The following is a 16,944-nucleotide window of genomic DNA, read 5'->3' on the forward strand; positions in this document are numbered from 1 at the left end:
TGATCAGGTGGTGAAGAAAGTGAAGTCCATGCAGATGTTCCATACACCTGTCACCTCTGCCATGCAAGGAGACCGACTAGGCATCTGTGTTACCCAGTTTGACCCCAAGCTGTTGGAGCGTGGGCTGGTATGTGCACCAGAGTCTCTGCACACCGTTCATGCAGCCCTCATCTCTGTGGAAAAGATTCCTTACTTCCGGGGGCCCCTGCAGACGAAGGCCAAGTTCCACATCACAGTGGGCCATGAGACAGTCATGGGCCGTATGCTGTTCTTCAGCCCTGCTCCTGACAATTTTGACTCAGAACCCGTGCTAGATTCCTTCGACCTTTCCCGAGAATACCTCTTCCAAGAGCAGTACCTGTGCAAGGATTCCATGCCCACAGCCACAGAAGGTAATGATGAGGCAGACACAAAAGCAGGCAACTCCCCAGAGGGCCACTGTCCCCGGCAGCAATGGGCCCTGGTAGAGTTTGAGAAGCCAGTCACCTGCCCCCGACTCTGCCTGGTGATTGGCTCCAGACTGGATGCTGACATTCACACCAACACATGCCGGCTGGCCTTCCATGGTGTCTTGGTACAAGGACTGGAGGACAAGAACTACACAGAGAGCTTCCTGCCAGCACTGAGGGTTTACAAGCTGAAGCACAAGCATGGCCTTGTGGAACGGGTAAGCACAGCCCTTGGGTTTTTTCCTCTCCCTGCTTGGTACTAGGCCCACAGTCTGGGCTGGAACCAGAGTCAAAAGTCCTTAGGTTTCAGATGAGATAGTTAAGGCCAGGGTACAAGCAGCCTGAGTCTTTCCCATCATGCCTTCATAGAGCTGGACTATAGTCAGATCCTCCAGATTAGTAGACTGGCCTCTCCCAAGGCTGCCTGCCTTTACTAGGCCCTGTGTTTCATACCACTGGATCCTGCCAGGCCTAGACCAGGTTCTCATGACCAGTGGGTACCTGGGACAGTCCAGGTCCACTTCACCTACAGGATAGGAAAGGGATTGTGAGTTCAGAGATACAAGGAATAAGGAAAGAAAAACCAGAAAAGTCACTGGCTACCTGGGTACATTGGAGTCACTATGACTGGACAAAGCTCTGAAATGCAGACCTGTCACTGGAGTCTGTACAATGTGGCACCTTTCCTGAAGTGTTGGTACATATTTTTGTTGAATAGCAGTACAGACCTAGAATGAAGAGTTCCTCAATGTCCAGGCCTCACTGTCTCTTCTGACCTTCTGACTATACCGTGGGACTTAGTAGCTGTGTGTGGTCCCAGGATATAGCTGGGCTCCCACCAGACCAGTACAAAGACAGCTCCTCCTCCCCATCTTGTTACAGCTGCTAGTACAAGGCCTGACCCAGTGGAGTACAAACCTGGGACATACAGGCATACACTCCTAGGAATATCTTTTTCTAATTCACGGGTATTCGCTAGAGCTCTCTGCCTTCCCCGCCTCTCCTCCTCCAACCAGACCCACAGCTCAGAAACTTAGCCTGGGTGAGTTCCATCCACCTCAGCACAGCAGAGATGCTTCTGCAGATGGGGTGATACAGTGGGCGTCACCGTTCACCCAGCTTGATTTATTAGCAGCATTATAGGGTGTAATTATTCTGTAGTAAAGCATCTATCGGAGAATAATGTCTTCTTGGTATGGCTCCAGGTCTAATTGTTCTCCCTCAGGCCTGTCACTTCCTTAGAGAACTGGGAGGCACTAGTGAGGAGCAAGGAAACACACTGTAAAGTGACACAGGCCTCCCAAGAGCAACAGAAAAGGTCTGGAAACATGCTGATCCGTGTCCTACCACTAGTCTGAGGCAGCCCAGACCTCCAGCCTTTTCATACTTAGTCCAGAGAGTCATCAGACTACAGAATTGCAGCACAGGGTTAGTGCCCACATTGGCAGCCCTGAGAGCCATAGACTTCTTCAGCCGAGTAGGCACATCCATCTGAATGTGGACAATCTTGACCTCACAGTATGAAACACATACCTTCACATTTGAGAACTAGTTCTCATCAGGTGAGGCCAGAACATAGCACAGTTCCCAAGAGACCAGCAAAATTGTTCTGAGGGGCAGCTATGTTAGGCAAGTTCTCTAAGGAAATTGAACAGAGTAATAGGGAGAAAGTACAAGTGTGTGTGCATGTGTGTGTGTGTGTGTGTGTTAGTTAAAAGAGAATTTATTGGATTGGCTTACAAGATCCAAGTCTGGAGAGTGCAACAGTGGCTATATTCGTTTTAGAGAGCTACAAAATTTTGTAGCTGCTAGAAGCTTAAATACTCAGGGGACCAATGATGTAGCCCAGCTCAAGGATGAAGGCCTGAAAGTTCTCTGGGGAGAGGGAGTCCATGTTGACCAGCTGAGGAAGCTGGAGTGTCATGTGTACAGCAGAGGGCATTGATAGGCACACTAGCCCAGAAGGGTGGAGCTTGTGCACATAGGTGGTCTTTGTAAGGCAGAAAAGAGTCCTGAGTCCCCATCCTGGGCTGTGCTGGCTGACCTCATTCCTAAGTGTACCTCTGCCAAAGAAGTCTCTGGGTGGTCAGGTCATCTTACAAAGGTTAAATCTGATATCCTAGGCAGATCTTTACCCCATGCCCTACAATACTGGGTAGACTCAGTGCACTAGCCCTGTCTTAGAAACAGTCAGCTCAGACAGCTCTGAGGTGTCCTAAGTTGCTAGTAAAGAGAAAGAAGCCCCACTTTCATAGACACTTCCCATCTGATCATGGACTAAGGCACCTTAACCTTCTGTTTCTGCTATCTATAAAGGTATCATCTTTCATAGTTAGCTTTATTGAGTTTCTGTGTGTATTCTAGTCCAGGATATACAGAAGGTGGCCCAAGGTCATCCTCACAGTAGAGGCTGAGACTGAAATAGTCCAAATAGTGTTAATCGAGGTTTTACAGGTAGTGCTTGGGACCAGGAGATGCTAACTCTGCAAGCACATAGTCTCTTCGATGCTTGTTCTTGTTGCTCTGCTGTGCAGGTCCGATGCCTATAGATAGATGTGCCTGAACATACGGGTGTTCCTAAGAGTGAGTGGTACCTAAGCCCAGCCTGAGCTCTTGCTCCAATTCTAGTCATCTTAAATAAGCTTATTTTCTCAGGATTCTTCTTTTCAACTGATGCAATCAAATACATTTTAATTAACTTACCTTTGGCAAACAGCTAACAAATGAGCCACCCAGAAACTTTGGAACCAGCTTTCTTCCCATTTTTAATTATTTTGTATCTACAGTGATGAAATATACTATTTTAAAATTTCTCCTTTTCTCATCATTGTTTTTCTGTGAGTTAGGAATATTGTAATGTCAGGGTATGTTGAGCTTGCACATAAGTAATAACAAACACAATGGGATGCCAATGGGGTTCGATAAAATGATGTCCCATACACTGCTGAGCCTTCATGGTGTGTCATTTGAAGCCTGCTTTGTCTTGTTTTCACATGAGAAATCCACACTGCTAGCAGAAACCACTAGCACTTCAGAGGCAGAGAGAGGCAGAAGGATCTCTGTGAGTTCAAGGCCAGCCTGGGCTACATAGCAAGTTCAAGGCCAGCCAGGACTACATAGAAAATTTACAAAGTTTTGATGAAGTGGCATTTTCCACTCAAGTATAAATTGTACATGGGTTGCTTCCAAAGAGGACAGGATGGAAAGTAAAAGGCTGAGAAACCTTGCAACCTATCTCAAAAAAGCAAAAATAAACAAAACTCTAAGTGAGGGTGTGGTGGGCTGTTGGCCATCAATGTTCCTGCAATTGCAAGTCCTTGAATGCCTTGTTCAGTCTCTGTCTTAATTGCTTTCTTGCCAGTAAAGCCCAGAAACAGTTGTGAGCTGCACCTAAATATGGTTGTGTTCAAATAAAACTTTCCATCAGTGAACGCTAAAATTTAACTTTGACTTAGATTTCATGTATCATGAAATATTCTTCTTAAAAATGTTTTTTAGCTCATTAGACTGACAGCTATTCTTAACTAAGAAGCCATCAAAAACAGGTCTAGGCAGAGTCTGACCCTCTAGCCAGTTTGCTGTTCCTGTTCATAGCTAAAGCTGACCAGTTCTGCTTGCTCCACAGCCCAGGAATTGGGCCATAGGGTAGAGCCTCACAGACGTAAAGGCATCTGCAGTGTCATTCAGGAGAAGGACAAGGGGGAGTCTGAAGGGCTGCAAGCTCCCTGGAGTGTTCCAGAGGCTGGCCCATCTGCCAGAAGACTAGGGCATGGGAATAGGAGCATCATTTAAAGGTGCACTGTTTGAAAGGATAATACAAAACATGAATTAGATTTTGATCACAGAGAAAGAATGAGTGGAATGGAAGAGTTGGAAGAAGCGCTTATTCACAGAAGGAAAACTGGAGTGAACTTGATAAATGAGTACAAATAAGAAAAGCAAGAATAATGCTAAAAATGATGACAGTGATTTGAAGGACAAAATTAAGAAGTACTTATCATACTAAATAAATGCCAGCTATAAAGACAGACTAATAGATTGGGTTAAAATGCAAGCTCCACTGATATGCTGTGTCTAAGAAGCAAAAGTAAAGAATAACAGATGTCAGGAGACTGAGCAGGAAGGCCACACGAGTGGACAGTCACCTTTAACAGATGCGGGGCAGTTGCAGAGATGAAACATGGAGGGTGGTATGCAGTAACAGGCGCCATGACAGACCAGAGCCAAGCATGTTAAAAGTAAAGTCCAAAAGGAATGTAGGGTGACGAAGCTACTGGCTTTCAGACGAAGTGTTCAGCTTAGGTACATAATAGTGTCGATTGTAAAGATCTGACAGAAACGACGACTTGCCAAAGCTGGGCAGAACTATGGAGCCCTGTCCTCAACAAGCTACCAGTGCATCAGATTTCCACACACAGCTGACTTGAGCCAGGAGCCAGAGAAGTGGTCTGCCTGTGGGCCACTGGAGCAGACGTCCATGGAGGGGTGGGAGGCCGAGAGGCGGGAAAGGAGGAACAGAACTCCACCTACGATGGAGGAAGCACAGAGGGGGTCTCTGAGCTGTGGTTGAGCAGCTAGCTAGAAAGCCACTGTCAGACATGGAAGGACACTGGGGGTTCCAGGTCAGGAGCCGTTCTGTGACACAGAGGCCAGCCAGTGCCTGACTGAACCACTGGAGAAGCCCTCAGCCAAACCACCCAGCCAGCAGCCAATCACAGAGTCAGGGCTTCTTCTTGGAATAGTAAGTTGGGGAGCTTGGAAAGAGAGTGACTTTGGTTCCCAGTGCTGGAATCACCTCAGAGCTAGAAGTTGTCCTGTGGAGGCTTCAGCCATCCTCTCACCTGCTCTGCCATATCCTGTCACTCAAGGCTTCCTGACCCAGTTCACCTGGATCGCAAGAACTCCCAGGTTGGACAGCACCTGCTCCATGGAGCCACATTTCTCCCCTATCGCAGTTCTGCTTTCCTTGCCATCAACCAAGAGGTGAGTCAGGTAAGGCAGGTGCCCAGCAGCAGCCGCCTGCATGCCTAACGCACCCTGACCGTTGCTGCACAGGACACCCTGTCTGTGTCTTCTGGCACCCACCTCCTCCCACCTGACTGTGGTCCTCAACCCCTGGCAGCTCACACAGCCCCACATAAATGATGGCACATGGGAGAAAGGTCCTGCCAGCTCTTACTACACAATCTCCTTAGATCTAGAACCTTTACAGAAGCAGGCAATGTTGTGCACAACACTAAAGTGGGTCCCAGGGTGGGGCAAGTAGATAAACAAACATGGAAAGTGCTGGTGCTTTGCCAGCCACCAGGCGGCCCCTGTTAAGCCCTATGCATCGTGACCATAGTTCACATAAGCTGTTCATGGCACAGATCCCTAAGTCCACACTGTCCATAGTGGCAAGAAGCTGTCCCCACTATGGAGGGGGGAGGTCAAACCAGGCATATTGGCTACTGCAGGTCTAGCCCCATGGCGCCAACCAGAAAGGCCTCAGGCTGGACTTCGGGAGCCTGAGGCATGGACCCAACCAAGTGTAAACATACAGACGCCACCAGGAGCACTGGCCAGCTTTGAAGTCTGACCAGCACTGCCTCAGGCTCCTGGCTCTCCTGAGCTCTACTGCTGATGGTTTGTTAAGCCTGCTCAATGCCTCAGGGAACCTACCACCACCTGCTTCTTTCTGAGCAGGGACAGCCCAGGTTCGGGGGGCGGGGTGTGCTGTGCAGCACCCTAACCCCTGGAGAGAGTTGCTTTCTGGCCATTCAGTTTGTCTTGCTGTTCTTGCCCGTAGATTCCCAGCCACAGGTTGGAGGCTGTGAACCCCTTGAACAGAACGGTTCTAGGAGGCAGAGGTTAAGGTCTACTGTGACGGATTGCTTTCCTCATGATCCATACAACCTGACCATAGCTCAGCATCTCTCCTGGTTTCTTCCAGGGTCAGAGTCTGATAGCTGGAGCCCAGCTTCACTGCTTCCGAGACTACACTCCTGTCCAGAGGAGGATGCAGGGTCCAATGGGTGGACATAGTAGAGAGCTAGCTCTGGACACTAGGACTGAGTTAAGGCACAGTCTAGCATGGCCGTGTCATATCTCTCTGACTCCCCTGTAAGAGTACTGTGGTGGGGAGTTGAGACTACATATGAGAAGGGCCAAGTGGCTGGCATACGGTCAATGTCCATAAGATACACACCCTCTTTTCTCTGTGGAGGGCAGATGGTAGGAGCTATCACCTAGGACTTCTTAAACACCAGCAGGTGCTTTCTTTACCTAGGAGGGACTCTCAGGTGATGGCTGAACATAGAATGTAAGGAATGTTCAGGGAGGAGGCCTGGGCTAAGGGAAGCCTGAGAGTCTGGTGGGCAGAAGGATAGGGCAGCTATCCCAGGCAGTAGCCTGTTCTGAGGCATATTAGTGGCCGACACCAGGCCTTAGACTTTGAGCCTCTGGAGTATGTTTGATGAGATGAGACCATTGCAGGCTAACTTACTTTCCCAAGGTTTATACAGAGCTTACAGGAAAGTTGCGCATTGTTCAGTCTTCTGTGCCAAGAACCTTGTCCTATCCCTTGAAAAGCAGAAACTTGTGTGTGACAGAAGCAGAGCCTGAAGTACAGCAGAGTGTAGCTACAGTGCTACAGTGGTGAAGCAAGAACCAGCCCCATCCCACTGGTTAGCTGGGGGTATGGGGGTGGGGTGGGGTCCTGCCTTTCCACCAGGCCAAACTGGTACAGAGGAGGAATGAGAAGATAGTGTTTTCTGGTGATGTGCAAAGAGCATGGCATCATGGTTGTCATCATCAACTTCAGGTGAACTGGAAGAGGTGTCACCTCAATAGCAGGAGGTTCCTTCCTTCCTCCTGAGATGCTGGTCCCTGTCTTCTCCCAGGATACTGTCCAGAAGGGAAGAGGAAGGGAGAAGTGGAGACTAGGGTACCCTGGGCTGTGAGTACTGAGTGTGGGTCCTGCCCTCCTTCCTAGCCAGAAGTCCTGACCACTGCGTCTGGGGGTTCTGGGTATGCTAGATCACCTACTCCACATGTCCCTCCATCCCCCACTTCAGCTTGACATTCACTAAGTACAGACTCTATTCTAATGGCCATTCTCCTGTCAAGTCTTGGTGTTCTGGCCAGTATCAATGTGCTAATCCTAACAACCTATGTCATGAAAATACTGAAGTTTAGAGAAGTCCCCTGCCCCAGGCCATGACACTATAAGAGACAGAGCCAGAACTCAAGCAACTAAAACCATTTCCCTTCTGGGAACACAGGGCCCTCCCTCCTCACTATAATGGAGATCCTAGCTCAGCTCTCCTCATAGTGACTTCCCTTTCTGCCTGGTGAACTAGCCGAAGCTTCAGAACTTGGGCAATTCCCAAGCCTCATCCTGGGAACCAAGCCCTGGAAGAGAGACACATGTAATGACATAATTATGTGCACCAGCAGCCAAGTCCCTGTTCAAAACCTGGGGACAATAGGGACTCTCCTGGCATGGCAGCAAGAGCTGGACTTGGATGCACAGCTGTAACTGCTGAGCGAGTTTGATCCTTCCAGCAACCACGGTCGGGTAGATGAAGCAAATTACTCATGCAAGCAGTGAAAGTCCCCACTTGAGCTATTGTGACCACTGGCCTGTGTTCGGCATTGTCCCCAGGAATAGGGGCCACCAGCAAACCCCACAGGCATTGCTTTCAGTGTGACATTGGTGATTGATTCAGTATAAAGCCCTCCAACTGCTCTGGCAGGGCTCTCTTTGTGGTGTGCTGGTGAATGCTCTCTGTAGTCTCTTCTCACTACAAGAGTCTGTGAGTTGTATCCCCAGGCCTCTTTGACGTGTCCTATATCTGGGTTGAGTGCCACACCATGGTCAGTTAGACAGGGCAGCCTGCAAGGGTGCTGGGCGCCAGGTCTTACCATGTTACCAGCTCTACCTTCTCTCCCCGCTGCCTCCCTCTAGACCACTTTTGGGATGTAGAGTCCCTGATGGTAGGGACTGTCTCCTCTCTGACAGGGTTTTCCCTGAGCTCAAGTAAGCAGGGTGGAGGCTGCTCAGCACTCCAGAACCAGAGTCAGCCAGTTAGCATTAGCCCAGGGGAACCTAGAAACCAGAGAAGCTATGGTGGGCTCATTCACAGACGTGTTTTCTCCCTTCTGCTTTGGTCTTATGAGGACTAGCCAGAACAACCCCATTTGACCTCTGCACAACAAGAAGGGCACCCACCTGACAGACTATGGTAAAATGGGCTTGACGGCCTCCTCTATTCCCTAGCACTGTCCCCAGGAGTAGCCACACTCGTAATCCCACCCTAGATCACCCTCAGTCTCCTAGGTAGATCTGACACAGTGGATGACCACTCACTCAGTTATGTAAAGTGATAGTAGGAGCTGTAAACAGACAGGGCCACCAGTATTCAGGGAATGCACAGGGACCTGGAGGCTATATTCCCTCTCCACCCTCCCTGGGCCTAACCTACCTACACTTGGAAATGAAGGCACAGAGGAGGGTAATGGAAGACACAGGGAATATACTTGGTGCGAGTAGTATATCTTCTGGCCAAGGCATAAAACAAGAAAGTAGAAATGACAGAGACACTTTCGTTAGATTTTAAGACTTTTTAGCTACCATTCTTGCCATAGCAGAACAGAGGCCAGCCAGCAAGATGGAGCCCGAGTAACCTCTCCTAGGAAGGTCACAAGAAGCCTACTAATTCCATACCTTAACCTGGATATTTAAAACAATATTTGTGGTGGCATTCACCTTTAATTCCAGCACTCAAAAGGGTCTCTGAGTTTGAGGCCAGCCTATTCTACATGGTGAGCTCCAGGACAGCCAGGGATACATACAGAGAACCTGTCTCAAAACACAAACAACTTAAGGGGGCAGGAACTCCACACGAAGACCAACAGAGTCAACCTGGACCCTTGGAGCTCTCAGAGACTGAACCACCAACCAAAGAATGTGCACAGGCTGGACCTAACCACCACCCCCCCCCACACACACACACACATATGTAGCAGATGTGCAGCTTGGTCTTCATGTGGGTCCCAACAACTGGAGTAGGGGCTGTCCTAAAAGCTGTTGCCTGAATATGTGATATATTCTTCTAGCTGGGCTGCCTTATCTGGCCTCAGTGGGAGAGGAAGTACCTAGCCTCAAAGAGACTTGAAGCACCAGGGTAGGGAGATACCTAGAGAGATTCCTGCCCACTCAGAGAAGGGGAGGGGAAATGAGAAAGAATTTTGGGAGGGGTAACTGGGAGAGAGGCAGTGAGTGGGATGTAAAATGAACAAATAAAACAAATTTTTAAATTTTAAAAATGTGGTAATGTAGGTCTGAAAACAGGGCTTCACATATGCCAGCAGCCCCACCGTACTGACTGCCCACCACTGGTCAGCCAGGGGAGAACACGCAAGTATGGAGCCCTAGACCTTTACTCTGCCTTGTGTAGGTATCACTAAAACTAACTTCAGGGACTTCTCTGGCATGAAAACTTTTTGACATTCTCCTGATGTTAACAGAATTACCCTACTCTTTGGCAAGGACCTTAGGAAAAGAGGGAAGTTCCACTGTCTGTGACATTAAGGAGAGAGTAGCGACAGGAGATAAAGCCAACCAGCCATGTGAGGTTTCCGTTGGAGTGGCCAAGGGCCACTCTATCTGATTATTTCTGGGATGGCAGGGGATGTTTAGGAGTGCCCAGTCATTGAGTTAACAAAGACATTTTAAGATTAACTAGTATATATGTGTGATGATTTTTATCTATAGATCCAAGGGAATCTGGGTAAAGGGCCTGTAGCAAGGTCCACTCGGAGCTTAAGGCAGGGTAGCAAAAACTACATGCTACAACATTTTATAACAGGGCAGTGAGGAGTCTTCTGCAGGTCTTTGCTAATGGAGAGCATGCCTGCCACCCAGCTCTATGTCCAGGAAGCCAGGCCTACAGGCTCACTGAACAGCTAGTTCTGGCCACCAAGCAGCAGCATTGGATAGGCAGCAACTAGGCTGGAATTTGTCCTGCTATCTTCTGAAGAGGAAACAAAACAAAACAAAACCACATTGCCCAGTGCTGCCCGATGGCCCTCTCATAGACAAGTCCTATCTCCTTAGGCTTATCACATGAAAAAGTTTTGTCTCCAAGAAGCTAAGAGCTACCTAGCTTCCCATCCTTTCTTTCCCCCTCAGTTCTATACATGGATGCCTGCTCTTCTCCCATCACCTCTGAACTTGTGCTTACCAAGCTCTGGGAGGTGTGGCCTATAAAAAGGAACCCCTATCCTTGAGGAACATTTAATCCTCTGCAGGATTGAGCTATATTGGGTTTTAAGACAGGGTAGCCAAGCTCAGAATAGAGGTTCCACCTCAATTCTGGGAGTAGGGAAGGCTACCTGAAACAAGGTGCAGAGTAAAACCAGGGTGGGTAGGGAGGACTCCCCCTGTGGACAGAGGAAGAGGGTGAGAGGCATGGCAGAGGGGCCTGGAGCAGTAAGGTAACAGATATCAAAGCTTTGACTGATGGTGTCAAAGGCATCTCACAGGCCTGTGCCCGGCTAAATGTGCAATTGTTTAATGTGTGTGTGTGTGTGTGTGTGTGTGTGTGTGTGTGTGTGTGTGTGTGTGTGTGTGTGTGTGTGTGTGTGTGTGTGTAGCAGATGTGTGGCAGTGAGGCTGGTAATAATGAAGAACCCCAAGCAAGTGGCACAGGCTGGGAGCAGTGTTGTGGAGGGCAGGGTCCCATGTGGAAAATGACGACCCTTCTCTGATTTAAGTAGTGAACAGGGGGATGAGGATATGACATAAGGTCAAGTTTAATCTGAGGACACACAGACAGAGTGAAGTCGGGGAGGAATCAGTAAAGGCCATGGGGTCACAGAGGCCTAAGATCCCCATCCAGGCCTATTCTGGTTGGTCATGCATCCCCACAGATGCCAGCTAGGTATCTGCCTTGATATCACACTAGAGGTGCTTGGGAACAAGGCAGGTCCTTGTGGGAAGAGTGAATAGGACGAATTTGTTATTGGTTTAGTACTAGTAATGAACTTTTTTTTTTTTAAAAGATGGGGTCTTACTAGTAGTATATAGCCTGGGCTATATACTGACCATGAACTTCCTAAGTATCCCAGATTCTCCTTGAACACATTCATTAGCCTCAAGCTTCTGCGACTTGCAATCATAGGCATGTGCCACCAGGTCTTACTGGTAATGCTTTTTAAAGATACTTTTTTTTTTTTTTTTTTTTTGGTTCTTTTTTTCGGAGCTGGGGACCGAACCCAGGGCCTTGCGCTTCCTAGGCAAGCGCTCTACCACTGAGCTAAATCCCCAACCCCAAGATACTTTCAAAGTAAGCTATGAGCTCTTGGTCCCAGGACCACTGTTCTTATTCTTGGACATAGTGATGCTGGAGGAGATCTAAGTCAGATGTATCTGTCTCCTATGGGCCTTAGCACCATGGGCGGTACTCTAGCCACTGCTTCAGCATGGAGGGGCTACATCATGCTGACTGCTGGTTTGGGTTTCAGCATAGGCTTTGCAAAGGACCTAGCAGGCCTGGGATCCCTCCCTATGTGCTGTTCCTCAAATCTGACTCCCTTAGGTAGGATGAAGTCCCTGAAGGTGAGGAGGGGGCAGAGGAAATATGGGAGACAGACAACCCATGGCAACAAGGACTGATCATGACTTGAACACTTTCAGTCGTGGGATCATGGATGACTGCTCAAGCTGGACCCATTAGGCCAGTTAAACTAAATACACAGGTCATGCCAGGCCAGGCTGTAAAGTGAACAGCAATGGACCCTGCACTGTTGGAGGATCCCAGCTCTGCACAGTGATCCGAACATGGTTGTGGGAATGGGTCTCTAGGAAACAGCAGGCTCTATTGTGTACCATTTGAAACTGGGGATATGAAGTCTGATCAGTGGAACTTCTGGGTGCCAGTAAGCAGAAGGCTGGCAGTGCTAGCTCAGAGGCCCAAGTAGACATCTTCACCTTCCAAGAGCAGGGACTACCCAGGGAGAATGTGCTGGACCCATCTCGGAAAGAAAGAAGGAGCTGCTGTATTGGAAAGAGGCTCGTGAGTTACAGAGAGAGGGCTGCACAAGTAGAGATTGTAATTCTTGTCATTGTATCCAGTTCATCAGTCACCAGGAGAGAAGGAGTGTGGTGCCTTTTGTCTACTGCTATGAATCAAGGAGAATAGCATATGTTTTCCAAAAGGGTTTCAGAGTAAATGGACAGTTTTCTACTTTTTAAAACTATTCATCCAGGCATCTTGATTAGCAGTAAGATGTTAGTAGGAGATAGCCCAATGGCCCAGGGTATGCACCTCAGAAGGGGACAGCCATTAAAAGAGTTTGGAAGAAACTGTCCTCTACTTGTGGCTATCAAGAAAGCAGGCTTGCCTTTTAAGAGTGAAAGACAAATAATTCGCTATTTATTTAAAATTTTTAATTTTGAACAGGTTATTTCATTTCAAAGACCAGAACATAGGAAAGATATATAATGACAAATTCTCCAGGTTCCCCATGCCCTTCCCCTGAGGCAGCAGCTTCTCCTAATTCCATGTACCCCTACTGCACACAGTTCTGCTGATGCCCACCCAGTTCCCCCTTGTCCTTCATACCTTTCCCTCTCTGGGGTCACAGGGTGGCCAATGGAAGCCATGCACAGTTTTTCTATACTCAGGCTGCTAATGGGTAGCCTGTGTGCTGCCATTTCCCTCCTGGATAGGCATATCTAAAGGGCATTTTTCTCGAAGTAGCATGCATGGCTGAGAGGTCTCTGAGTGCATTTTCCATAGCAGTTGCCAAAATGAGGGGCACTTTTTATAATAGGGTCTGACTTAGTGACTGAGTACAGCATCTGCAGAGTAGACTGGTGATGGCAAGAACCAGTCAGGTAGAAGATGGAATGTCACTCCCAGCTGTGATGAAGCTCGTGTTGACAAGACCTTGACAGGCTAGCTATAGATACAGCCAGGCTGGGTTCAGGGACATGCATGGGAAAAGAAAGTTCATGGTAAAATCCATTCAAGCTGCCCCCAGTCAACAACTTCACTCACATGCACCCATATGTACCCACAAAGAGGTGAGGGGGCAGCCAGAGCCCCCAGCAAGGATGTGAGTCTTGAAGAAATAGGCCTGACGAGGCAGCAGGGGCCAGAGACCATAAGGAAACCTACCTGGAACTTGACTGGCAGAGGGCATCATAGAGGGCAGATGGCTGGCTGGAAAGGGTAGTTGGTACAATGCAGTGAGCAGAGAGGAGCTTGAACCAAAACATGTGGGTAAGGCAGGATGGTAAGTCAGGGCTGCTCCTTAGAGTCTCTCCTAGGGGAAAGCCAGAGCCAGGACTGCTGCTGCACAGTCACTGGAACCCGTGAAGGCAGAGGCAGGTGAGAGGATGACTGACACAGGGAATATAACCCAAGGCTTCTCAGCCTCTCTGACCCTGGCACACTTGTATGTGGGCTTTAGTATGGTGCTCATGAGATTGCCGTGTTGATCCTTCTTAGTGCCCGTGTTAATGGAGTATGGTGAATGATAATAGATCATTCAGACCTTCTCTCTACTCTGTTTACATCATTATGTCTGAGCTGGGCACATCAGTTCTCAGCATGTACTACTAATGCCTCCTCTCCTGTGTGGGGACAGGTAATGGATGACTACAGCGTGATTGGACGTTCCCTGTTCAAAAAGGAGACCAACATCCAGCTCTTTGTGGGGCTTAAGGTACAGCTGTCCACAGGAGAGCAGGGCATCATCGACAGTGCCTTCGGCCAAAGCGGCAAGTTCAAGATCCACATCCCTGGTAAGTGCAGCTGCATCCCTGCAGAGTGTGGGAAAGATAGAGGGCCTGAGCACAGTCAAGACAGCATTGCTCGTCTGACCTCTGACTAGGAAGCAAGCATGGGTCCTGAGAGGGGACTGGACAGGGACAAGGTCAGGGTTGAATTTTATCCCACTGTTTAATATTTGGGACACACCCTAGCTTCCTTGTGAAGTAGATATTGATCTTACAGAGCATGCTCAAAGGAGGAGGGGAAAGGAAAGCCTGTCAGGGCTGGAATAGCACCATGATGCCCAGTAAGTTCCAACAAATTTGAGAGACCGTTAGGCTCAGGGCCATGTGTGTTGCTGGGTCAGGATGTGCACCTGCTTCTGAAAGTGTAGCCTGTGGTATTTTCATGTAGTCATCCCTTAGGTCATATGTGTGTCTGTCCAACTGCATTTTATAGACGTTGACTGTGTATTGGGCCAATGCTTGGTACTAGAGGTGTGCAGGTTGTCATGGGAGGGGGCAAATAGTGAGCTGTGGGTATTTATTATGTACCCAGAGGCACTGCAAGACAAGTGCACAGGCCTAAGCTGGGATGTACAAGATGTGTAAAGTCTTGAGGTAGAAATTAGCTGGGTGTAGGAGGGATGGCCATCTGAGGTGGGGATGAGCTGCCATGGGAGTGATGGGAGTGTGAGTGCTGAGTGTTTGATGGCTGCAAGTCCCAGGGTGCTGAGTGCCAGAGGTCAGGGTAGGGGCGGGGTCATACACTAGGTGTGTGAGGGCTGCATGTCAGAGTCAACATGCTGAGTATGCACGAGCTGGAGGTCATTAGTCGGAGTACTCTTGGGGGATGGGCAGATAATGCACAAGTTTCAGGTAGGACTTATGCATAGTTTCTTATTGCACAGGAAGGAGTGAGGGGTCTGTTTGTAGTAATGCATCATGATCCCCAATCTTTGATCATTTTCAACTGAGCAAAGTTGAAATATTTACAGGGAACCATATCTGATATCACAGACTCATGGCTCTAGGACCCTAGGTTGGAAAAGGAGGTTAGATGTGAAGGGAAGTTTAGATGAGGTGAGCAAGATCATCGTCACCTAGGTTTGTAATTTCTTGGCTAGGTCATCCCTGACTCAATCCAGGAATAAGGCTCCTTGGCCACTCCTCAGGTGAGGCTAGGGGACACCCAGGGACACAGATAATTTTGCCCTCTCACAAAAGAAGGCAGTAGTCACCAGAGACCCTCTCTGTCATCTCTGAGGCAAGGAAGCAGCAGGTATGGCCACAGCAGAGACAAGGACCACTCAATGTCTTATATAGCCAGCTGCATACCAGCTGGGCACACAGCTCAACTAGAACACAGTGTCTGCACTCTAAGAACTCACAGCCAGTTCTGCATCCTCTCTGCAGTGCTTTTGTGACATCCCTGTGCCCGGCCCTAGGACTAACGTGAACACAGTTGGGATGAGTCCATGTCAGTGGGACTTACAGTGTCATCTGGCACCACAGGAGTTTCACAATATTACTGGTTAAACTACTCACAGCTCTGGAAATCTGGAAGCTGGAAACCCAAGATCAGAGAGTGGGCAAGGCTAGTCTCTCCTTGGTTTCTTTGTGTTCTCTCCCAGCCACATCTCTTTGTATCCGTCATAATCTTGTGTAGAAACCAGTCATAGTTTATTAGAACTAACATTAACAATCTAACTGTAACTCATCTATTTAAAAGCTGTCTCCAAAGCAGTCTCAGGCTGAGGAACCTGAATGTGTGTATGTATCTGTCTGTCTGTCTGTCTCCCTCCCCCTCTCCCTCTCCCTATCCCTCTCTGTCCCTCAGTCCCTCCCTCCCCCTGTGTAGGGCACTTGGTCAGCCTACAGCAGGTATGAAGATAGACCATGCATAGGCATCCTCAATGTTTCCATGTCACTATCCATGTTAATCCTGGGTATGGTGTTGTGACAGCTCACAGCAAGGCCCCTCACTGAGTCTGAGGTTTGGAAGATCTCCCAAAAAGGTATCATGGCTCCCAAGATGGTGCTCAGAACATACACAAGCCAGTGTGTATCCTGTCATGGCATTGGTGCTCATGATGAGTGGTGGTCCCGAAAGGAATGGTTGAGCAGGTAGAGTTAGCCTGGGACCCAGTCTCACTATGGGCAAAAGCCAAGTTCATGCTTACTGGTGGGTCACAAGTCATTAGTGTGTGTAGAGGAGTATTTGTGACACCTATGGAAGTCAGAGCCAAAGCCTGGGCCAGCAGCATGAGGCAGAGCTTGACTTGAGATGCCCTACCCTCCTTGTGCTCATATAGCTAAGCAAAGAGGGAGGAACTGCTCTCTCAAAACTTTCTGTACACACCCCCTCCTGTGTTCCAGCTGTGGCCTGTGTCTTGGTGACACTTGAACCCAGTATGCTGGTTCTAGCTCCTTCCCAAGAGCAATCTGGTATAGAAGACTTCAGAACTAGGGAAGCCATAGGGAAGGGGTGATGGGAGAGAGAGCATATGACCCTTCCCTTTTGACCCTCCCCTCCCAGAGGAGAATGGGAGGTGACAAGAAAGTTCCCCAGGCTACAGAAGGAAGGAAATCATCTAGGATGGAAGGAACAGAGAGTGCTAAGTTGTCACAGAGACTGCACAGAGTGTAACACAATTTGAGACTCTTGAATAATAACAGTGTAATAGGCATTGAACATTGTGCTGTGTGGGACATTGTTCTAGGTGCTTACAT

General features: G+C 48.7%; 1 protein-coding gene across 1 annotated transcript in view; it reads left to right on the plus strand.

Moving 5' to 3' along the window:
• Positions 1-16,944, plus strand: part of Eefsec (eukaryotic elongation factor, selenocysteine-tRNA specific) — a 192,777-nt gene that overhangs the window by 153,961 nt on the left and 21,872 nt on the right. The window contains exons 5-6 of the mRNA XM_032906135.1: positions 8-667; positions 14,088-14,244. Coding sequence (XP_032762026.1) covers positions 8-667; positions 14,088-14,244 — 817 coding nt within the window. The remainder of the gene's footprint in view (positions 1-7; positions 668-14,087; positions 14,245-16,944) is intronic.

Source organism: Rattus rattus, chromosome 6 (genome assembly GCF_011064425.1).
Source record: "Rattus rattus isolate New Zealand chromosome 6, Rrattus_CSIRO_v1, whole genome shotgun sequence".
NCBI classification, from domain to species: Eukaryota; Metazoa; Chordata; class Mammalia; order Rodentia; family Muridae; genus Rattus; species Rattus rattus.